General features: G+C 31.6%; 2 protein-coding genes, 1 long non-coding RNA gene and 1 other non-coding gene across 7 annotated transcripts; 3 read left to right on the top strand and 1 right to left on the bottom strand.

Moving 5' to 3' along the window:
* Nucleotides 1-2,221: 2,221 nt before the first annotated feature.
* Nucleotides 2,222-7,133, top strand: LOC132032724 (metal-nicotianamine transporter YSL3-like). 4 transcript variants are annotated; one of them, XM_059422422.1, is made up of 9 exons: nt 2,222-2,384; nt 2,544-2,602; nt 3,234-3,576; nt 4,063-4,238; nt 4,693-4,790; nt 4,864-4,998; nt 5,087-5,276; nt 5,427-5,541; nt 5,849-7,133. In XM_059422422.1, the coding sequence occupies exons 3-9, from the start codon at nt 3,249-3,251 to the stop codon at nt 6,808-6,810; spliced, it is 2,004 nt and encodes a 667-aa protein (XP_059278405.1). In that variant the 5' UTR covers nt 2,222-2,384; nt 2,544-2,602; nt 3,234-3,248; the 3' UTR covers nt 6,811-7,133. The 4 variants fall into 4 exon arrangements, with proteins under 4 accessions (XP_059278405.1, XP_059278406.1, XP_059278408.1 ...); XM_059422423.1 differs by having other exon boundaries at nt 2,255-2,384; nt 2,551-2,602; XM_059422425.1 differs by lacking the exon at nt 2,222-2,384 and having other exon boundaries at nt 2,391-2,602; nt 5,885-7,133.
* A 432-nt stretch (nt 7,134-7,565) lies between these two features.
* Nucleotides 7,566-8,895, bottom strand: LOC132032725 (probable rRNA-processing protein EBP2 homolog). Its single transcript, XM_059422426.1, has one exon. It carries the CDS (start codon nt 8,643-8,645, stop codon nt 7,740-7,742), a length of 906 nt encoding a protein of 301 aa, XP_059278409.1. The 5' UTR covers nt 8,646-8,895; the 3' UTR covers nt 7,566-7,739.
* Nucleotides 8,896-21,597: 12,702 nt separating this feature from the next.
* On the top strand, nt 21,598-24,219 carry LOC132035247 (uncharacterized). Its single transcript, XR_009409207.1, has 4 exons — nt 21,598-21,829; nt 22,553-22,756; nt 23,122-23,258; nt 23,730-24,219. It is a non-coding gene; the product is annotated as an uncharacterized LOC132035247 (long non-coding RNA).
* On the top strand, nt 23,083-23,170 carry LOC132035682 (small nucleolar RNA R64/Z200 family). The gene has a single exon (XR_009409402.1). It is a non-coding gene; the product is annotated as a small nucleolar RNA R64/Z200 family (small nucleolar RNA).
* Nucleotides 24,220-25,252: the final 1,033 nt, after the last annotated feature.

Genomic DNA, 25,252 nt, shown 5'->3' with positions numbered 1-25,252 from the left:
TTAATCTGAAGTCTATGTTTCTATGGAATTAGAACTAACTGGAATGCATTGAATAAATAATCCAACAGGATAAAGTCAACAATAGTCAATTAAATCTTCAAACATAGAGTTCATGTCAAACCCATAGCCCCTAGAACTCAGTAGTTTTGCATAGTCATGACAAATCACATTGAATGTCCAAAATCATAAAATTACAAGTGAATGTTGGAAAGAAAAAGTAACTCTATGACTTCGTGCTCCCAAGAGCTCCTGTTGTGTCCTTGCCTTCTAATTGGTCGAACTCCCCTAAATAAGTAGGTTGTGAGGCTTTTATATGCAGTGGAAAAGTCTAGGACAAATTTTGCTCGTGTGTCACAAGGCGTCTGAAGCACGGGCCATCTAAACTACCCAGGTGCGCGATGAGCTTGCGACGATTGGCCATTGCAGGGGGTCATCCTTATGTTTCCCCACGCAGGGGGGCGTAGGGGGTTCAACTATAATGAGTTCATATATATTTATACGCAAAAATTTATTAAACCGCATTAAATGTCCCCTAACGAAATCTAAATTTTAAAAAAAAAAAAAATCCGCCGAACCCCTAACGCGCGATCCGCTTCGCCTCGCGCGTACCTTCCATGGTTATCTTCAAGTGGTCTGTTCAGTAGTCATGTGGCACATAGCCTGTCGCATGTTTGCCATTTTGCTCCAACTTCAACATTTTCGCTCCAAATCGTGCACTTTCACTACATTTTACTCCAGATGTTCCCTACACATAAAAAATCCGCAATTAGGCTCAATACTTTATGATTCACGCTTCAAACGCCAATAAAGCACTAAAATGTGAGGCAAACGATATTGGAATACGGATACTTGCAGACAAATATCAACTTCCTGTCTTAGTTTAATGCGAATATTTGGGGAAATATTTTCTTAGGATCCGTTTGGCCATAAGAATTATTCACTTTTTTCCGGAATTTTTTTTTCACTTTTTTCAAAAATTAGTGTTTACTAGCTTAAAATTGAAGTTGTATTTGGGATTTGAAGAACTTGTTTTTCAAGTTTTTCAACTTTTTCACAACCATAACAAGCACATTTCAATAAAAAACTATTATGCAAAAACTATGGCCAAACACAACTTCAACTCCAACTCCAAAATTCAAAAAAAAGTTCATTTTTTTTATTTCTATGGTCAAACGCATAATTAGTTTTGGGGGCGGGGGGGCGAGTATTTTATTTATTTATTTTTTATTTTTTATTTTTTTTGAATTTGCCCCCCGATGTTCTTACCGATTTTGGAATCCTTCTAATCCAAATTCATTTTTCTCTTTAACGGTAAAATACTCTGTATCAGAATGCAATTTCATTCCCAAAGTTTGAACAAATTCTTTTTTTACCACATCCCACAACAACGACGTAACCCATCTTGTGCACCCCTAATAATGATTCTTCCCTATCTCTAATCATTTATTGTGTGTTGACAAAGATAGAAAAGTCCACATTTCAAAGCACCATGTTTCCACCACACGCCAAGTTGAAAAGGTGGACCTTTTTTTCATGTCAGAAGGTTCCTCTTATCCAACCCGTACTACATTATACTATTCCTAACGCAAAAGAAAAATCATTTCTACACATTACATCACTATGTACTTACTTTCAATTATTCCAAAGTGATGAGACAAAAATAGCAATGGAAGGTTAGAAAAAAGGTAAAAGGTGTAAAGTCAATTAATCTCTGTTTTAACTTATTTGTGCACTTTCTTGTTTAATTTGTTCATAATTTGACAACTTTTTTCCACGTGACATATTTAACAACACAAGATTAAAGTTTCAATTTATGTAATATACATTTTTTTTTAGTCAATCTCAAAAAGAATAATACATATCAATAAGAAATTATTTAATTTAATACTTCTCTTTTTATTCATAATGAAATGTTTTACAGTGACACAAATATATATGACTTATTTTATACCACAAGTTTTAAAAGTCTTTTTTTTTCTTTTTTTAAAATCCATACTTAATCAAATTATATCACAAAAACTGAGACAGAAAAATTACTTTAATTTCTTAAATTTCTCGTCTAAGTCAAATTAAGACAAAACAAACTGAACAAACTGAAACTTAAGTAAGCATAAAGTCAACTAGAATAGTCGTAACATGTCTAACCCCCTCCATCTGTTTTGTACTGCAAGAAGCTAACTATTGTGGTTTGTACTACTCATGCAGTACATGCCATTGGTCTAAGCTATTTGGTCTATATTTTTGGCTCAACTATTCCTAGCTTCCCCACATTCTCTGGTTGAGATTTTGATTTTGCAAAAAGACAAAAAAAAAAAAAAAAAAAAAGAAGCTCTCTTTACATATATAAATTGAGATTGGTGGACTGAGAATCCTGCTTTTTCTTGGTAAATTCTTGTAGTACAGAATCTTTGATCAATTAACTTTATGAATCAAAAAAGAAAAAAATCTTTGATGACGATATATTCTTTTTGGGTCTGCATAAAAAGCTGTAAAGATTCAATCTTTTTGAGCTTTTTATATTGTTAATTGATTTGGTTGAGAAGTTTGAAGGTACTATTCAAGAAGAAGAAGGCAATCAACTTTTAAGCTTCAAGAAGAAGAGGTAATATTCAGTTAATTCTCATGTGATTTTCTAAGCCATACATATTACTGTTGGATTGAATTCTTTTATAAGTAGCTAATCTATGAGACTGAAAATGAATGAGAGAAAATGACAAAAATGGTCCCTTATGTTTGAGGATAGGTTCAAAATAGTCTCTTTAAGTATACACTTAGCAGTTTTGGTACTTTAAATTTGTCAAAAGTTAGTCAAAAGTTAACACTTTTAGTATTCTTCAAATATTTACCGAACATTGTCTCTTAGATATGACGGGAAACTATGAAAAATAAAGATTAGCGAGAACTCACATTTAGAGGTACAAATTTTGTAGTTTCTGCTATTTTTCTCTTATCTTTTTAGTGTCTAGTGCATTTTTTTTTTCCTGTTACATATTTTAGGATTTGATCGGACTTTCTTGATGTTTATAGTTTAATATTTTTTTCCATAGTTTCCGTCAAATCTTACCGACTGAATTTGATAAATATTTGGCGAAGACTAAAAGTGTTTGGCAAACTTAAAGGACCAAAACTATTAAGTGCATACATACAGGACTAGTTTTTCATTTTTGTCATTTTTACTAATCCCAGCATTAGGAATACACCATATAGCTAATCTTGAGACTGAAAATGAACAGGGGATATTTAGTAGAATGAGAAACATGGACAAGGAAGAAGAAAGGGAAGACAATATGGAAGAAGTGAAGAGAATTCCTCCATGGACTAAACATATAACAATTAGAGGAATTGTAGCAAGTTTACTGATTGGAATCATTTACAGTGTGATAGTAATGAAGTTGAATCTCACTACTGGGCTAGTCCCTAATCTCAATGTCTCAGCTGCACTTCTTGCCTATGTATTCATCAAATCATGGACTAAGCTTCTTCAAAAGGCCAATTTTGTTTCAACTCCATTCACTAGACAGGAAAATACTATTATTCAGACGTGTGCAGTTGCATGCTATAGTATTTCCGTTGGAGGTATTACTACTGTTGTTTCTTTTACTTTGGTTATCTTTACTATTTTATTGTCTGTATTTTTCTGTTTTCAGTATTTTCGTCATAGCTTTTTGGTTCCTCTTGTTCTGAAAACTGCTTTTCTTGAGCCGAGGGTCCACCGGAAACAACATTTCTACCCCATAAAGGTAGGGGTAAGGGCTGCGTACACCTCACCCTCCCCAAACCCCACTTGTGGGCGGTGGCGAAGTCAGAAATTTCACTAAGGGTGTTCAAGATTTGTAAATCTTTATAAGAAATAGTTTCTTGACATATATATGCAGTAATATTTTTATATACATAGTATAATATTTTCGACGAAGGGTGTTCAACTGACCACCTTTCGCCTATCTATATTAGCTACACCATTGCTTGTGGGATAACAGTGGGTATATTGTTGTTGTTGTAAACTACTCTCTCTTTCTAGTCCATTTGCACTTTTCTTGAGTTTTTTTTTTCATTATTAATTAGGTGGCTTTGGATCTTATCTTTTGGGATTGAACAAGAAAACATATGAGCAGTCAGGGGCCGATACACAACAAGGCAATATACCAGGGAGCTACAAGGAACCTGGTCTTGATTGGATGATTGGTTTCCTGTTTGTTGTTAGCTTTGTTGGACTGTTAGCTTTAGTTCCACTTAGAAAGGTATGTTCACTTCTTCTACTACCCCTTCCTTGTGTTTTTTATGTTTGTGAATTCAATGAACCATGATAAGGTGGTTTCTATATACTCCCTCAGTCTCAAGTTATCCATCGTGGTTTTAAAAATAGTTGTCTCAAATTGTTTGTCATTTTAGAAGTTCAAGGAAAAATTAATTATTTTTTCCCATTTTAGCCTTAGTAGTAATTGTTCTTGAAGACGACAAACACCTCAATAGAGTAAATATTTAATGAAGAGAGATTATGTCTTAAGACATAAATAAGGGTAAAATAGTCAAAAATCCCTCCTAATGAATGTTTCTTAAGGGGCGTGTAAAAGAGAATCACGACAGATAATTTGAGACAGAGGGAGTACAATTTTCCACTTGCAGATTCGTAGTGCTAGTTGCTGCCTTGACTAACTCTCTTGAGCATTTATTTATTGATTGATTTTTCTGCAGATCATGATAATTGACTATAAATTAACTTATCCCAGTGGAACTGCAACTGCTGTTCTTATTAATGGATTTCATACACCTAAGGGAGACAAAATGGCTAAGTATGCATGCATTGATCAATGTAGATTTGCGAAATTAGCTGAAATATGGAAATGAAAGCTTTAAATTTTTCAGGAAACAAGTCAATGGGTTCCTGAAATTCTTCTCGCTTAGTTTCGTATGGAGTTTCTTTCAGTGGTTCTATTCCGGTGGAGATCAATGTGGATTTGTAAACTTCCCCACGTTAGGACTAAAAGCTTGGAAACAGTCGTATGTACTATTTTTTTTCAAGCTAGACTGATCTTTGAATGATTTCTCCATCTTATTTAATAATATAACGCAATTTTTTATTTTGCAGATTTTACTTTGATTTCAGCATGACTTACGTTGGAGCTGGAATGATTTGCTCCCACCTTGTGAACTTGTCTTTGCTTCTTGGAGCTGTTCTTTCTTGGGGAATCATGTGGCCTCTAATTAGTGATCGCAAAGGAGCTTGGTTCCCTTCAACTTTACCGGAGAGCAGCATGAGGAGCCTTAATGGTTACAAGGTTTGTAGAAATGAGATCAAATAGTCGTAATCTCTAAAGTCTTCAAGTAATGAGTAGGGATGGAAATTGAAGAAGCACCTAATACTTTTGCTCATTACTTCCTTGAAGCATTGTTGTTACCATTTTGTCAGCTTTACTCCTTATATGCAGGTTTTTATCTCCATTGCTCTTATCCTGGGAGATGGCCTATATAATTTTCTCAGAACACTTTTTTTCACTGGTAGAAGCATATATGCATCACTGAACAAAAAGAACCCCGCATCATGTAAGTTGAAACTATTATACTATATTACTATGGCTCTCCTTCTATTACTACTACTGTTGTTTCTTTTACTTTGGTTATATGTACTATTTTTACTGTTGATATTTTCTTTCTTCAATATCATCAAAGCTCATTTACTCTTGATTTTTTTTTTTTTTTAAAACTGTTCTGCAAAACGATTTCTTGAGCTGAGGGTCTATCGGAAACAACATCTCTACCCTTCAAAGGTAGGAGTAAGGTCTGCGTACACCCACACTCCCCAGACCTCACTTGTGGGACCTCACTGGGTATGTTATTGTTGTTGTCTTAGCTAACAGGATGATGGACAAAACTTTTTCTCCAGCAGGTTCAGATAACAAGAATCAGCCGCTTGATGAGCTCCAGAGAAATGAAGTATTCATTAGAGAGAGCATTCCGTTATGGGTAGCTTGTGTTGGGTACATGGTTTTCTCTGTAATCTCCATCATTGTCATCCCACTTATGTTCCCTGCACTGAAGTGGTATTACGTGCTCGTTGCCTACATTCTTGCACCATCTTTGAGCTTCTGCAATGCCTATGGTGCTGGTCTAACTGACATGAACATGGCATACAATTACGGGAAAGTGGCTCTCTTTGTGCTTGCTGCATTATCTGGTAACGACAATGGGGTAGTTGCTGGACTTATCGGATGTGGACTTATCAAATCCATAGTTTCTATATCCTCTGATCTGATGCATGATTTCAAGACGGGCCACCTCACCCTTACTTCCCCTCGTTCAATGCTTCTTAGCCAAGCCATTGGGACCGCCATTGGTTGTGTGATAGCACCTCTCACATTTTTCCTCTTCTACAAGGCTTTTGATATAGGGAACCCCGACGGGGAGTACAAAGCTCCTTATGCTCTAATCTATCGGAACATGGCGATCCTAGGTGTTGAAGGTTTCTCTGCTTTGCCCCAACATTGCTTGCAGCTATGTTATGGTTTTTTCGCCTTTGCCATAGTTGCCAACTTGGTGAGAGACATAGCCCCAGAAAGAGTCGGGAAATGGGTTCCTCTCCCAATGGCTATGGCTGTTCCTTTCCTCGTTGGCGCCTACTTTGCAATTGATATGTGTGTGGGCAGTTTGGTTGTATACCTATTCCACAGGTTCAACAGCAACAAGGCCAATTTGATGATACCTGCAGTTGCTTCAGGATTGATTTGTGGGGATGGATTATGGATTCTTCCTTCATCAATACTCGCTTTAGCCAAGGTTAAGCCTCCTATTTGCATGAATTTTTTGGCCTCGTGAAACTTTTCTGATGCCTGAAACAAAGATGCTGAAGAGGGTTGATTTCTGAGAAAGTCTGAGATAATAACTATTTTAGTTGAATGACTATCGGAGAAATCAACTCATGTTGAAGAGTAATACAAGGTGATAGTTAAGCGGTCTACTTCTAGAGTGTGACTAAAACAAGAGTTTTGTCACAATTGGGAAGAATGATTAGCTTGGTATAGAAAGAAAAATGGAATAAATACATTCAGATTAAAATGTAATTTTAGGACTGTATTCTTAAAAATATGCAGCTATAGCGTATGATATGCATTCAGTATTATAAGGATATGCTTTAGTGATATTTTTGAGTATTAAAGGTTGACAACGATGTCTAATTCTTTATAAAAGTCAGGATAAATATATGCTTAGGAAGAAGCCATTTTACACCTAATGCAATACCAAAACCTTGAAAGCCAATTCATTTATGCTAAATTATTGTACAAGAGTAAGGAATTGGCAAGGTTGAAGAACCTACTATAGTCAGATGCGGATGTTTATGAATAGCCACAATAATCTCAAATTAATTATACAATAATAACTGGAGATATTTAATGATTTTTCATTTTCTTTTTTGATTTCCCACCCAATAGCCGATAAAAAAGACGTATGATATGACCAAAATGTCATGGTTTCATCAACTTATAGCCAGAACTTGACTATCCAAAGGAAAAGTTACACTTCAATATAGTATATATTGTGAAATAAAGAACACAAGCCAAGACATCATGCAGTTTCAACGCCAAGAAAAATGATCATCAATTTGCAAAAACCTTTATGATACGAGACATTTAATTCATTCTGTTTGATAGGTAAAGCTCTCAAATAAATACTAATTTCATCCGCATAACAAAGCAATAACTTTAGTCTAGTACAACAAAAACCAGCAAGTAATAAGCAAGAAACAATCATCTCTTCACCCGTTTGTTTTTTGCAAAACGTTCACCCTTGTGGCTTCCTCCGAAATCATTGGTAGTCTCAGCAGTGTTCTGCTTCTTCAACCCTTTTCTCCCACCAAATCCAAACTTGGAGTCCTTGAATTCCCGGCTTTTCCTCTTTTTGTCAAACCCCTTCCCTCCTTTCCCACCAAAGTTCGCCCTCCCCCCTGAACGATCTCCGGGAGATACACCAGGTCTCTTCTTATTCGATCTCTGAAAGGGTTTATTAACGTCTCCTCCATCAAAAGCCAAATCTAGTCCGCCAGCATCCTCTTTATCGAATCCGCTTTGCTGCCTTTGCTTCCTCCACTTTTTAACCGACTCAATCTCCTGCTTCTTCTGCTTAGTTCTTTCTTTCATCTTCTGTGCTTGTATATCCTTGGCGAGTTTCTTGTTCTCTCTCGCCTTCCTTCTCTCTTCGGACTCCTCAATTCTTCTCTTCTCAGCTAAGAGTCGACCCTTAACTTTTTCCATGTGAGTGTCGGTCTTCACCATTTCCGCATAATAATCAGCAGGCCTTAGGAATGGTTCGCCGGTTGACTGAAAGTTGACGTACGCTTGGCGTATACCTTCTAACCCTTGCGTGTAGAAAGCATGTTCCCTCGCCAGATCATCATTCACGTCCACCTGTTCTTGCTCCTCCCTATCAATATTAAGCCTGTGAGTCCAATCCAAATTATTAGGCCAACTGATATCATTCAGCCTTTCAAGCAAACCGTCCTTGTTATATACAGCAGTCTTTGAAGGTTCAGCCAACTTTACAACTTGCTGATCTTCTTCTTCTTCCTCCGATCCAGATTCGGATTCGGTTTCTGGGTCAAAATCCTCCTCATCATTCTCTTGATTCATCATGGCTAATTTATTCTTAACCATCATACAACTCAGACTCTCTGATAAGAATAGAGAAAAGATAATATTAGAGTTATCGAGTAACTAGCTCAAATTACCTGTCACAGGCTCAAATAAAGGAGGTTGATCGGGGAAGGTTGACATCAAACATAAAACTATCAACAACCACGTTCACTATTTATGAAAAGGGTATAATTTGTTACCTATTGTTTACCCACTAAAGATCAAGAATGCTCGAGTAAATGAATGAAAGTTACAACTTTCAACACAGGAACTAAACACTAACAATACAACAACAAATAATTACGATTTCCTTAATTCCAGCCACCAAAAATTGCGGGAGAAAAAACAGAGAAGAACTTGCAAAACCATATCTCTTGTTATTCTTTTTCCGTTTTTCATTCTCTCTCTGTAACCACTATTCAGTCACTAGAATGCTTCAGTAAATGATTGAAATTTTACCACTTTAAATCCAGAAACTGAACACTAATGGTACAACAATAATTGAACTTCACAAATGTCAACCGAGCAACTGAACTCTAACAATACACCAAATAAAACTTACATGTTTTGTGCGATATGTAACAGAAACTTATCTTTTTAACCAACACATTTCTTTTTCTTGGTTTCTTTTTCCTTTTCTCACTCCATATTAGTAACCCATCGTTTAAACATTTCAACCAAGGAACCTAACTCTAACAGTACACCAAACAAAACTTACATGTTTCTTTTTGCGATATGTAACAAAAACTTGGATTTTAAACAGATCCATATATTTTCTTGTTTGTTTTTCCTTTTTTCACCCCATATTTGTAACCCCACTGAACACTAACAATAAAATATGACAAAATTGAACTTTACAAATTCCAACTGAGGAACTGAACTCTAACAATAACAAGGATGCCTCAGTCCCGAATAAAACTTTTGACCTTTTTTGTGATATGTAAGAAAAAAGCTTATCTTTTTAGCAAACCTATATATTTTCTTTGTTTCTTTCCCCATTTTTCATTCCATATTTGTAATCCATTGTTTATCCACTAGAATGCTGAAGTAAATCTTGAAATTTAGAATTCTCAATCCAGGAAAGTCCAGGAACTGAACTAGTAATAATACAACAACAAAAAATTAAGTTTACAAATTTAGGAGCCGGTTGGACATGATTTGAAATCATGAGATGAAATCACGAGATGAAATCATGTTTGGACATGCAATTTGGATTTCTTAAGTTGTATATTTTCTTATAGACATAAAAACCCCACAAGTTGTGAAAACCATCAAAACTTTTCCAGTTATCATACAATCTTAACAAATGAGCAAGTCATAGTTCATAACAAAATTAATACGCTACTAGAAGGCCTTTCTAAAAAATACAACATCAATTGATCAAATTTTAGGTCAATAAAATGGAAAACTGAATGAGTTGTAATATAACTACTCTTTAGTATAATCCTCCAACATAATTGGTAAGAGTAACTTTGTTATAAATAACTACCAACTTGTAGATCTTTTTATTTTTGATATAAATGGCTGGTAAACATGATTAGTAAATATATCTATCAACTTATGGATCTTTTTTTACAAAATATAGACTTATGGGTCAACTTTTACATTTATGGCATGTCCAAACACTGATTTCATCTCATAAGATGAAATCAGCATGTCCAAACGCCTACTTAAGTTAGGTAACTGAACATTAACAATATAACAACAACAAAATTATCTTTTTTTTTTTTTTTTGCCTTTGACAAGTAACAAAACCTTATCTTATCTTTTAACAAACCCATATGTTTTCTTTGTTTCTTTTCCATTTTCTCATCAAGCCATTATCACCAAACAACAGTGCAAATTAAGCAGTAAAAATCACCTCAAACACCCAAAAAAAAATATATATGATTGAAATGAACACTAACAATACAACCAAAAAAAAAAAATTGCAAATTCCAACACAGAATTTATCTTTTTTCTTTGATATAAGTAACAAAAACTTATCTTTTTAACAACCATATCTTTTCTTTGTTTCTTTTTCCTTTTTTTTTTTAATCCAAATTAGCTAAAAATATTCTATTTCAAGCCATTATCAGCAAAAAAACAAATACCAGTGCTAATTAAGCAATAAAAATCACCAAAAAAAGAATATAATTGAAGTTATTTTAATTATATCCACTTAAAAATAACTGGAAAATAAAAGAGAGAGAAACAACTTACAATAAATTGAAGAATTTGGAGAGAAAGTTCTGAGATTTTGAAACGAAGGGTTTAGGGTTTAGTCTTAAATATAAATGGTGGGCTGAAATCTATTCAATTTTGGGCCTAAAAATATAGCTAACGGGCTTGAAAGTATTTGGGCTTATACATTCAAATTTGAAGTCTTTAATATTTATCCATCATATATGTGGTTTTTTACTTTTTTTTTCCCCTTGCTGCTCACTGAGTGAAAATTTCCGGACTTGATTTGCTCAGTAAAAGTTTTGTAACATTTTTATCTTCAAAAACAGAACTTTTTCTTCACTTGGTACAAGTTCTGTATGAATTAAGTTATGCAACATAAGACATGTAGTATTTTTCAGATTATGTTGAGTGTTGAAAGTTTTGTTGTGTTTGACATGATTTGTGGGATGTTATGATACATATGCCGAGCGAAATCTAGAGTTGTGTCGCGCCAAAAGTGTTGAAGGACAGAAATTAAAGATCACAAATTGAGGGCCAAAAATTAAAGATTACCCAAAATAGGACATTTGTGCGAATGATCCTTGAAATTCATGAAAATTTGCACATACAACCTATTTTACACAGTGCCATTTTAAGGCACAATCACTTTTTCAATTTTTTTGCATCCATAGTCAATTAAAGGGTCTTCATAATAACATCATCATTATCATACAAATTTGAAGAAGTCTTGAATTTTGAATATGATAATTGAGTTTAAATCAAATAGTAGGTGTTGTTGGAAAAGTTTGAGAACATTGGCAATGATGAAATGGTAGTTCAAACTTCATAGAACTATTTTCAGTTTCGACAATTCTGCCTGCCAAACTTCTAACAAAAATGTCAGAAGTCTGGTATGCCAAACTACAGACGCAGTTTTTTGTAACTTTGTTCGCGTACGCCTAGATTTGGTTCTAAAATGACGAAATATGCAAGTTTTTACACATCGCGACTATAACTTAAATAGAGATCCCAAAATTGACTATTTGTACAGTTGCCTCGAAATTCACAAGGCCTTGGCAAAGGTCTGGATTCTTTAAACCATATTCAAACAATATTTGATTTTTATTGTAGTTTATTTTATGAGTAAAATTTTATCACTCTAACAAATAGGTAGAAAAGTTGATACTAATTGTCAAACGATATTAAAAAAAAGGAATTGAAGCTTTATTCGCTGATACATTTTTTGTTATATTTCTCGAAGATTTATTGAAAATAGTATCTCTGCCTCCTATGGTAGGCATGGGTGGAGCCACCTTAGGTGAAGGGTGGTCGGTGGTCTGGTGCACAAAAAACTTCACCGGAAAATTAATTAAAAAATCGACATTTGGTTTGGTTTGGTTTAGTTTGGTTTTAAATTTGAAAAATAGATAGTATTTGGTTTGGTTATGGTTATTAAATGTTAGCGATAATTATATATTATGAGTATATATTTAATTTAACCTAAATAATTAAAGATATTTTATACCTTTTTAATTATTAAAATTTGGTCTACATTTTTAAGGCCAAATTCCTCGACTCCACCACTCTAATAAGTAGGGATGATCTCTTTTCATTTTACATTGCCGTACACTCTACCCTCCTGAAAAACTCCGAAATTTGAAGAATGTAGAGAGAGAATATTACACGGGTATGTTATTGTTGTTGACATTTTTTGTTATATTTGAAGAGTTATAATCAACAAAAAAGGTGTCCACTCTCAACGTATGCATCAAACCAATAATATATGTGTGTATTATTTTTAAGCATAATATATAAACAGACCCTTAAACTTGGCCTCAGCTGGCAAGTATGCCCTTCAACTTTGGGTTTGCACAAGTAGGCACCTCAACTTGTCTAAAGTTGAACACGTGAATACAAATGCTGACGTGGCACATAAATTTTGGAGGGCCATGTCATTGCCTAAAGTTCGGAATATAAAATGCGACATGCACATTTGTGTTCACGTGTTCAACTTTATCTCGGGGGGGGGGGGGGTTTCGATAAGTTCAACTTTTACTTATGCACACCCAAAATTAGAGGGCACACTTGCAAGTTGAGGTCAAGTTTAAGGGCTCGTTTATGTATTATGCCTTATTTTTACAATAGTTGAGAAAGGAATACTCTATTCACGATCTAGAAAACAAAATCCATTAGAGGTGGATCCAAAATTTATTTATACATATGTATATGGAATCATTAGATGTATATTGTGTGGGAAAAAAAAGACTAAATATTACATTATTAAGTAGATTTGGTTTTTGAATATCTCTGGATTACAAAATATTAAATAGATTTCAAGTACATTAATTATGAAAAGATAAATAAAATGTTTGACTTGAATTTGTTCACGAAAAAATTCCCTCTAAAATGATGTCATTTTATCTTGCTACGCACATCGTAAAACATAACTATTTTCTTATTATATGTTTCAAATTCATAGTGCAATAATCTAATTATTTATAATAATTTTGACACCTTTCAAATTTTGTTTGGTGCAATTTTGTCAAAGATCTTGTAACTTTTTCTGTTATAGATTTTTGTGCAATTAAGTTTCGACCAGTTGAATTGTTTTATTGAAAAAACGTATCATATTGTCAATTCTAGAGAAGTAAGTAGCTAATCGTTGAAAACAATATCAACATTAACAACAGTGTTACGATTTAATATATTAAGTATTAATCTACTAACTCGTGCATACGCCTTATGAGTTATTCTTTATTCTTAAAAATAAATGCCATAAATTCCCTAAATAAATTAACACAAAATCTACAAAAGAAATGGGCCCGATAAGTTTTCATTTCATGATTATTATAAAAAGCGGGCTTATATTGTTTAAAATGTTTTTAAATATTTAAATTATTTTAAATTTGATATTGTCCATAAATGAGGCATATGGTTGTTTGGTCGTGCATATTCCGTGCTAGCTTGGCAACGTATACGTGCTTGTCCAATTTTTATATAATTTTTTCATACACCTCTCTATATAAACACACACACACATCATATAAATATTATTTTATGAGCAAAGAACTTAAACAATGAAACAAGAGAAGATATTTCATTAAAAAAGAGGGAATATGGTGGAATTCTTCTTTCTCCTTTTGGGCTAGCATCTGACAAGATGCAAACTAATATATGGATAAACAAGGCCCAAAACCCATGTAAAATTCAATGATCTTCAAAGTGCTGTTGATTCTTGGCTAAAACAACTTAATTTTACTCATAATGATTTCAATTGATTCACCTCATATTTCTACAATATGAACCATATATATATTTTTTTGAACTCATTTGGAGATAAGGTCTCATGTTGTTTCCGATATGATTTTTATTACTTGAGAACCTATTTTTGTGACAATATATTGATTAAATGGGTAATTGAGTTTTTTGTATCCTTTATTTTCATTGTATGAGAGTTATTTCAATATTATTTGAGATTTTACTTATATATGAAATCTCAGAAATATTTTTCTTAGGGCCGATTAGTTCTTGTTTCATGATTAGAAAATTCACATGTTTGTTATAAAAAAAATAGACTTACATTATCTGAAATATTCTTTGTGTTTGAACTATCCCTAATTATAAGGTAATATATAAACGTGAGTTTTATATATATGATTGTGGGGTCGTGCACGTTACGTGCTTGATTGGTGACACACACATATATATATATATATATATATATCTTTATCCAATTTTTATACAAATTTTTATTGTGGGGAAATGGTGCCCTATCTTCAAAATTTACTTATATCATATTACGTGGAAAAAAGAGACTAAATGTTACTACATTAATAAGTAGGTTTGATTTATGGATCTCTCTGGATTACAAAATCTTAAATGGATTTTAAGTACACCAATTATGAAAAGATAAATAAAATGTTTGACTTGAAGTTTTTTAAAAGAAAATTCCATAAGATGCGATTTTATCTCGTTACACACTTGGTAAAGCATAACTATTGTCTTATTATATGTTTCAAATTCATAGTCCAGTAATCTAATTTCTTATCATAATTTTGAACCTTTTAAATTTTGTTTGGTGCAATTTTGTCAAAATCTTGTGACTGTTTTTGTTAAAGATTTTTGTGCAATTAAGTTTTGAACATTTGATTACTATTTGACAAGAGGGGTCGCTCAACACCCCCACCTACCGCCTCAGAGTTGTGAGTTTAAATCACCAAAAGAGCAATAACTCCAACAAAAGAGATCAGAGGGAAAATTAAAAAAGAAAAAAGAAAAAAAATAGTTGATTATTTAATTGAGAAAACGTATTGTATCATTAACTCTAGAAATATAAGTAACAAATCCTTGAAGGATTCAATCAGCAATGTAATTAAATTACATGTAGGAGAAAAACGCATTGTACTATTGATTCTAGAGAATTAATTGTAACTAATCGTTGAAAAACAATACCAGTATTACGATTTTATATATTAAGAACTACTAGCGTGTAGACGTCTTATGAGTTACTAATTTTTTATTCTTACTAAATTTGAAAAATCCAAAACACCTTAACAAAACTTGTAACCTTTTTTTCTTATAAATTTGTATGCTATTAAGTTTTGAATAGTTGAATTATTTGGGTATGTAGTTGTAAATTGACGTAGTGAGAAAACATAACAATTCAAGCAAGTAACATGTGTATGTAGTTGTGTTTGAACTTATCTTAATTATATGCACAAAAATATATATATTTTATATTAAAGCTTAATAAATATATCGAAAGTGATAGAGAGAGAGAGAGAGAGAGTTTGGGTTTAGTTTTATAAATGGTGGGCACACACACATATATATATTATGTTCAAAATCCATGATTAATATACAGCGCCATTTAAGTCAAAATCGTTTTCAAACTTTTTTGCATCCATCCAAAAACTTTATTATATTAGTGTTTGAATTTCGAATACGAATACAAGTTTGAAAAAATTTATTAATATTTTTTAGGGAAAAGGGTCAAAAATACCCTTCTACTTTGGATAAAGGGTTAAAAATATCCAAAAATATTGGAATTTTCTATGCCAAATTGGTGGTTCAAATACTCCTCCCATCCTTAAAGTTTTCAAATATGCCCATGTCTTATAAATTATAGTTTTAAAATAATCGGAAATCATTTTTTAAACCCGCTCCATCATTTATGTAAGTAGATAATATATATATTTTATAATAACACACATAAGATCCTCTTATGCACACACCCATATATGTAGTTTGAAGTTTGAGGGAATTTTGGGAGAATAACATTGTAGTTTGTGCTTGTGGGTTATTATTTATATTAGTGTTTAAATGATGGAGCAAAGTTTGAAAAAATAATTAATATTTTTTGAGATAATTTAAAGGAAACTATTTTCCTCTCTCGAGACAAAACAATAAGAATATTTAAGCGTCAATGGTTGATACTTTGAATTTTAATTCGATTAATTTAAAGGTGTAAAATATTCTATTATTAATGTATGTAGATTGGACCTAAACAATACTTATTATTTTTTATCAAATTTTGATTTGGATAATTCTAATTCAAATTATTAAATTAATTTTACATGTTTAAAACGAAACAAAGCAGAAATTTGATTTTCTATTTAAACGAAGAACTACTATTTTTTAATTTTTGGTGAATATTTTTGGTTTAGCTCATTTTAATTGTTATGTTGTCTTTTGCACGTTTTTTTAAGGAAACGGCAATCAGAATTATAATTTGACTAATTTACCTTATTTATTATTTGATCTCCATTTAATATTATTTTTTCTTTTACGACATTAATCTCTTTTCATATTTATTAGAGTAAGAATAAAAATGAAAAAGTAATTAAATTCTATCTTATTTTAAAATATAAATATTTTAAGTATATTTATTTTAGTAAACATAATAAATAAATGACATGGCGGAATAACAAATACAACAGTTAACTATCTAGATTAGATCTCAGGCTAATATAAGAAAATAAAGGAAATTGTATGGTTTGACTACTTAACCTTTTGAAGAAAAACAATAATAGGGGGTCCACGTTTTTTGCCGTACAATAATTTCATTTGCTCCGCTAATGGGTTGATACACATGTGACAATGAATCCACCATTATTGACTTAATGGGGATACTTTGGGAATTACATGAATATTATTTGATTTTTTAATATAGGGTGCACGTTTTTTTTTTTTTTTGATATTGCTTGATTTTTTTAATATGGGGTCCACTTTTTTTTCTTTTCTTTTTTTACATGAGTTTGGAGGTGGTGGGGTCCACTTTTATTTTTTATAGTGCTCGATTTTTTTAGTATGGGGTCCACTTTTTTTTTTTTTTTTTTTTTTTACACATGAGTTGCAGGTGGACGACAAAACCACCCCACGGGCCTAACATATATTTATAATTTTATTTTTATGCAATTATAAAAAGAATTGATATATTCTACAACATTTCTTGAAAGTCACGTATGTAAAGATAGAAATTTTGGGAGCACGAGTTTAATAATTTGTGCCATAATGTTATTTATTTGTTTCAGTTTATATGACTTTATTTAAGAAAAAGGCTAATAGACACTTTTTAAACTATGTGTTGATCAAATTTGAACCAGAATTTCTAAACTTATTAAATTTTTAACTACTTCTAAATACGGAAACGTCATTTGAACTACTATTTTCCCAGGCTAAAACGTGAAACTTTTTATACATATGGTGATTATGTATATTGTGTCATATAACACGGGCATGGATGCGGTATAAGATTTCTATCCTTTTTTTTTTTTTTTTACTTAACCTATCATAAGTATAATAAATTATTTTGGCTATTATGGTGCTCCGTATATATTAGAAATTTAAGACATTGGAAAATGCCTTTTGAGAATGTAATACCCATCTTAGTTTAAATGCAGCAAATGCAGCGCGTGATGTAGAAATCCAACTGAATGAATCCACCATTATTGACTTAATGGGGGATATATTGAGTTACATGGGGGATTTTTAATATAGAATTACGATTTTTTTTTTTTGATGTTGCTTGATTTTTTATGGGGTCCACGCTTTTTTTTTTTTGGTTTTTTGTTTTTTTGTTTTTTTAACATGAGTTGGAGGTGGACGACAAAACCACCTCCAAACTCATGCTTATATATATAGTAAAAACTAGATGGTGTATGCTCGTGCTGCGCACGGGCCCAACACTTTGGATTATAATGTATCTATGTGTATGTAGTTGTGTTTGGGTTGTGATAATATATATATATATATATATATATATATATATATATATATATATATATATAAATATACATAAGTTTGCACTGTTTTTATGCATATATATATATATATATATATACTATGTTCAAAACACAATTAATATAGTAGTTTGTATTCAAAACTTTATTATAGGGAAAAGTGTTCAAACACACTCTAACTTTGGCAAAACTTTACCCCCCGGACTATTTTTTTTTTGTGTATTATTAGGGTGTGTGTGGGTTTGAGTCCCTCAATATTGGGTATTATTGAGTCCACGTCACAATAAATAATTTGCAAAAAGTGTTTATTTTGGCCAAAGTTGGAGTGTGTTTTGAATGCTTCTCCCTTTATTATATTAGTGTTTGCTACGAATACAAAGTTTGCAAAAATTTATTAATATTTTTTAAAAGAGAAGACTTGTTTAAAAGGAAACTATTTTCCTCTATTTGAGACAAAACAATAGCAATATTTAAGCATCCGTTGATACTTTGAATTTTAATTAGATTAATTTAAAGGTGTAAAATATTTTATTGTTAATGTATGTAGATTGGACCTAAACAATACTTATTATTTTTTATCAAATTTTGATTTGGATAATTCTAATTCAAATTATTAAATTAATTTTACATGTTTAAAACGAAACAAAGTCGAAATTTGATTTTTTATTTAAATGAAGAACTATTATTTCTTAATTTTTGGTTTAGCTCATTTTACTTGTCATGTTGTCTTTTTGCACGTTTTTTTTAAGGAAACGTCAATTAGAATTATAATTTGACTAATTTACCTTATTTATTATTTGATCTCCATTTAATATTATTTTTTCTTTTACGACATTAATCTCTTTTCACATTTATTAGAGTAAAAATAAAAATAAAAAAGTAATTAAATTCTATCTTATTTTAAAATATAAATATTTTAAGTATATTTATTTTAGTAAACATAACAAATAAATGACATGGCGGAATAGCAAATACAACGATTAACTATCTAGATTAGATCTCGAGCTAATATAAGAAAAGAACGGAAATTGTATGGTTTGGCAACTTAACCTTTTGAAGAAAAGCAATAATATGGGGTTCATGTTTTTTGCTGTATAATAATTTCATTTGCTCCCACTAATGGGTTGATATGCATGTGGCAATGAATTCACTATTATTGACTTAATGGGAATACTTTGGGAATTACATCACTATTGTTTGATTTTTCATTATGGGGTGTACTTTTTTTGTTTTTTTTTTTGTTTTTGATATTGCTTGTTTTTTTAATATGGGATCCACTGTTTGTTTTCTTATTTTTTTTATATTGCTTGATTTTTTAATATAGGGTTCACTTTTTATTTTTTTATCTTTTTATTTACATGAGTTTGGAGGTGGTGGGGTCCACTCTTTTTTTTAATTTTTTTTTACATGAGTTGGAGCTTTTTATTTTTATTTTTTTGTATTGCTTTATTTTTTTAGTATGGGGTCCACCTTTTTTTTTTTTTTGTAACATGAGTTGGAGGCGGACGACGAAACCACCCTCAACTCATGCTTCAAATATAGTAAAAATAAATTTGTATGTATGCAATTAAGTTTTGAATAGTTGAATTATTTGGTTCGATCTCTAATGTAATTAAATTGCACGTAGGAGAAAACATATTGTATCGATGATTCTAGAAAAGTAAGCAATGATCGTTGGCAAGCAATACAACAATAACAATAGATATGATTTTATAAGTTAAATATTGATGTTCTAGTGTGTCTGAGTCTTTTAAATTATTCTCGACCCTTATTATAATTTGGAAAAATCTAGTGCTAGCGTGTCTGTTTCTTTTGAATTATTCTCGACTCTTATTAATAATTTGGAAAAATCCAGGACACCCTAGCAAATTTGTTGACCCTCTTTTACTTATAAATTTGTTTACATTTAAGTATTGAATTGTTGAATTATTTGATGCAATCCGCAAAATAATTAAATTACATGTAAAGAGAACCGTATTGTAACGTTAACTCAAGAGAAGTAAATAAGTGATCGTTGATGAACAATGTCAATATTAGTGACAATATAATGATTCTATCCATTAAGTATTGATCTATAAGTGTGTCTGCGAATTATGAGTTATTTTTTACTTTTTTATTTTTTTTATAAAATTATGATATAGGGGTAGGGAAAAGGGAAATGGGGGAGGGGATTAGAAGTTAGGGAATCAAACCCTTACCAACAAAGTGAAAGTTTAGTAGCTAACCAATTGAGTTACTAGCCCCTTATGAGTTATTCTCGACTTTTACTACATTTTGAAAAATTCAAAACACCCTAATAAATGTTGTAAGCTTTTTTCTTATACATTTGTGTGCAGTTAATTTCTGAATAACTGGATTATTTGGTTCAATCGACAATCTAATCAAATCACACGTAATGAGAGGATGATAGTATGGTTGACTCCGTAGAAGTAAGTAAATAATCCTTGGCGAACATTATTGACATTGATAACAATATTACTAATAATCTAAAGGCATAATACATAAACAGACCCTTAAATTTGGCCTCAGCTGACAAGTGTGCCCTCCAACTTTGGGTTTGCACAAGTAGGCACCTGAACTTGTATAAAGTTGAACACATGAACACAAATGCTGACATAGCACTGACGTGAAACATAAGTTCGGAGGTGTCTAGATGATCATTTTGTAAGTTGGAGTGTTTAACTGACAAAGCGGAGAAAAGTTGAGATGCCTACTTGTGCACACCCAAAGTTGGAGGACATACTTGCCAGCTAAGGCCAAGTTTGAGGGCCTGTTTATGTATTATGCCTAATCTAAAACATCCTTAAAATGATAAAAGCTTCATATGCATTAACTTATGTAACATTTAGCTTCATATGCATTAACTTGTAACATTTAAAAATGATAAATTAACAATAGTATTTAACAAATGATAAACAAAATTGTGATACATGAGCTACTGGTGTTGTAATTAATGTTTATGGTATATTTAAAAAAAAAAGAAAAAAAAGAAAGAAAAAGAACTTATATCTGTTCTTTTTCTTCCTATCTTTAATTTTTTTTTTTTTGGCTTTATCTTGTGATTTTCTAATCACTGCAATTTCTTTCTCCTGTTTGGGTTTAAATACAAAAACAAACTTTAGGATGACACAATTTGTTTATAGGCATAATACATAAACATATTCTCAAACTTGGCCTTAGCTGGCAAGTATGCCCTCCAACTTTGGGTGTGCACAAGTAGGCACCTCAACTTGTATAAAGTTGGACACGTAAAGTACAAATGTTGACGTGACACTAATGTGGCACAGATGAGGCACCTCCAAACTTTATGTGCCACGTTAGTGCCACATCAACATTTGTGTTTACGTGTTTAACTTTATAAAAGTTGAGGCCCCTACTTATGCACACCCAAAGTTGAAGGGCATACTTGCCAGCTGAGGCCAAGTTTGAGGGTCTGTTTATATAATAATGCCTTGTTTGTTTATATTATGTCAGCTATAGTTAATGCGAGTTTATCTACATAATTAATGCTACTCAGATAATCAGATTATTTGAAATCTTAAAACTAATTCTTTTAGTAAGTGTTAAAATTGTTTAAGAACTAGTTACTCGCTATGTATTAATCTGAATCGACAAAACAGAAACAAAGAAAAGATTAGACTGGAACGGAAATCAACACATTGATCTCTCTCATTAATTCGGGGAAGCTTCTTCTCTTGATACAGGGAGTCAAAACACTTTGTTTCTTCATTGAATTCTTGTAGAAAGAGGTCAAATATGTCAAATCTTCAGAGGTTCCTTCAATTGGTGACACCGATTGTCCCTTCAAAACCTCTACCAATGGTAATTCATTAATTTTTTTAGAAATAAATATTTTATTTGATTGCTCGTGTTAATCATCTCGTTTCTCTAAAAAGGAAAAAATTGAACCTACTTTCATTCATACAAGTTTGTTTCAATTGATTTCCTTCAAAAACGTGATATCAAGTTTGTTTTATGCCTATATGTATGTGTTTTTGTATATGATATATTCGATAAAATCATAGTTTTTCTATATATAGCTTTTTTTTTTCTTTTTCTTCTGATGAATCTGATATATATATATATATATATATATATAAATATATATAGAGAGAGAGAGAGATTTTGAGAGATAATGGGATTGAAATGTATTTGACTAGCAAGATACGTCTAGTTCTCCTTCCGCCGCTTTTTTGTTTTCCTTATCTAATGTCTCTGTCCATCAAGAAATGTCTTGGTCCAACAAGATGCGTCTAGTTCTACCTTTTTGTCTGTCAATTATTTTTTTAAGGAACCTTTGTTTATCTGATTTTGTCCAACAAATTTATTAGATCTCATACCTTTAAAATAAATTAAGAGCTACATTTCTTGAATGTATCTATATCAAACAATCTTTTATTTTTTTAAATATGCAGGATGCTTTCAAAATTTATTACCTATTCGCTACATATGTTTCTAAATATGTGAATATATCCCTTTTTCTTATTTTCATTCACTTTATTTTACCAGTTATCTCTAATAAGTTTGCTTCATTTTTTTGTATAGAGTTATATGGATAATTCAATTTGGAAGGACACAACTGAATATTTCACACTTGGAGATTTGTGGGATTGTTATGAAGAATGGAGTGCATATATATGGTGTCGGTGCTCCAATTACCTTAAAAGATGATGAGTCTGTTGTCCAATACTATGCTCCTTACTTATCTGCCGTTCAGATCTACACAATTAAATCTCCAACAACACTTAGGTATATATCTAGATTATACTTAGATTCTCTCGGCTACATTATGTAATTGTTTGAGTATTTGCCGTGATGTTTTTATGTTATCAGTAGCTCAATGATTACATGCCTTATGAGAAATTATGACAGAACTATCAGTAGCTCAATGATTACATGCCTTATGGGAAATATACGCTATGCCGATTTCAAGCATGAGTAGATGATTTCTTTCAAGTAGCTATTTGTAGTTTCTTTAGATATAATGTCACCACTATTTTATTTATATAGATGTTTCAGACATCTTCTATGATCTATTGCAAGTGTTGTTTTCTTCGGTTTTATGTTATTTGGGCCTTCTGCTATGACGAATTCATGAAATATTCACATGTCAGACTTCAGAGAGAAATATATTAGAAGAAATTCATGTATTCCGAGCAGAAGCACCTTATGTCCACCTTTTTGTACACAAACCAATTGATTTCAAAGGCTTCAACGTCAGTCGTCAAAGAGCTACTGTATTAATCATCAGGTACGTAGCTGCTCTTTCCATTTCTAACATCTTATGAGATTACAATTAAATTGACTTGAGAGGAAATAAAAGAGATGTGCATGTTATGGAGAGTGATGGTGAATAAGAGGCGTTTTTGATGTCTTGGTTACTTAATATCTTACTCTTTGGTACAATGTAATTCATCCATCTATTTCTGATTTGGTTTTCTTACATGTTTTTCCTAAAAATCGGTCTTCTATAATCACTTTGGCTCTTTGAAGTTTCTAACTTGGTTTATCCCGTTTGTGGGCTTTGTGTTGATATCTTTATGGTTTTCCTGCTTCTTTCACTTTATGCTCACACGTACCTACAACAAAGAAAAGAGAACACGGTAAAACCATGTGCCCAAGCCCTTTGAGTGGGAACTGATAAACACAGTGGACTTAGGTTGCAGAGATTCAAAAATTTGAGGGAGAATTCTGATCTAAGTATATATATTTTTTTTAATAGGTGACTGGAAAAGTTGTAAAGCTTGATGGGATTATTAGCTATTTACAGTCCTTCTGGCACCAAGTTGAGGTAAATTATTTAGGGGCTTTTTTTTCCCCGCTTGCAAAGACTGACTTTGCTAAAATAGTGGTTGAGTTGTTGGAGAAGTTGTTGTTTGATATGTTTTTGCCAAAAAAAAAAAAAAAAAAAAAAGAAAAAACCTGATGTTAGAAATACTTTCAACTTAGTTTTTAGTCATCAATTGCAATAAATGTTCCAATTGATGTGGAGTTAAACATTAGCAAGATAGGTGAATTCTATATATGTATATTTTCATGTGTTCCTCTCAATGGAGTTGAAGTAATTTAAATCCAAGAATGGACTTCAACATGGAATGTATGATGCAACTCAGTCAAGCATATGGTATTACTCATGAATTTTTGATTTCTGGGATATAAATGTTTCTGAATTTGTGACAATTTCATACGATTCAAATTATTGGGGGTGTTGTGTCATACTAACAGAAGTAGCTGTACTATCTACAAGAACTGTGTAATTGTTTCCACTTGATTCAATCCTTGCGGTCTTCTTTTGGATCTCATCATTTCCATTTTTAATTACATTTTCTCCTTCTCTTTCGTTACAATTGAACTTTAATTTCTTAGATATGTTCTTCTTTTAGAGCCTTTAATAATTGATTCTGATGCTAACTACGAAATACTAAACAACAAAGAGCTTATTGTACTTAACCATAGTAAATTTGCTAGAGGATTTTAAGATATATTTGTAATTTTTTATTCTGTTAGTTTTAGATTTCTTTACTTTTCATCTCATCTTCATATTATTTGAATAGAATAAAATTTTAGGGAAAAAAGATTTTTTATTTGTGAAATAAATATTTCAAGATATACACACGTATTCGATAACAAGTGCAATAGGCAATTCATGTATTAAAGTTATGCTCAGACTGCGCTTTTATCTTTTTATCCAAGTATGCTCATGAAAAAAACACAATTCATCTAAGCTCTACTTCTAATTAAAATATTATATTTATAATTTAATGAAATTATTAGTATTGTTTATAACGCGAAGCGCGGGCTACTTGACTAGTTTTAAATGTAAAACTTGATCCATAAGTTAATATTTATAAAAAAAGACCAATAAGTTGGTAAATATTTTTAACAATTACTTCCATCAGCCATTTACCAACCCCATTAACTTCCACCAATCTTTATTTATGTCTACCATCGGGAGGATTATATTAAAGAGTAGTTACATTACTATTCATGTTAAATTTTCATTTTTATTGAACTAAAGTTTGATCAATTGATGTTGTATTCTTTAGAAAGGCCTTCTAGTAGCGTATTAATTTTGTTATGAACTATGACTTGCTTATTTGGTAAGATTGTACAAGAATTGAGAATGTTTTGATAGTTTTCACAACTTGTGGATTTTTATATCTATAAGAGAAAATACAACTTAAGATATCCAAATTACATGTCCAAACATGATTTCAAACCATGATTTGAAATCATGGTTTCAAA

Source organism: Lycium ferocissimum, chromosome 10, assembly GCF_029784015.1.
Source record: "Lycium ferocissimum isolate CSIRO_LF1 chromosome 10, AGI_CSIRO_Lferr_CH_V1, whole genome shotgun sequence".
Lineage (NCBI taxonomy): Eukaryota > Viridiplantae > Streptophyta > Magnoliopsida > Solanales > Solanaceae > Lycium > Lycium ferocissimum.
This window is presented reverse-complemented; position numbering and strand designations above follow the sequence as displayed.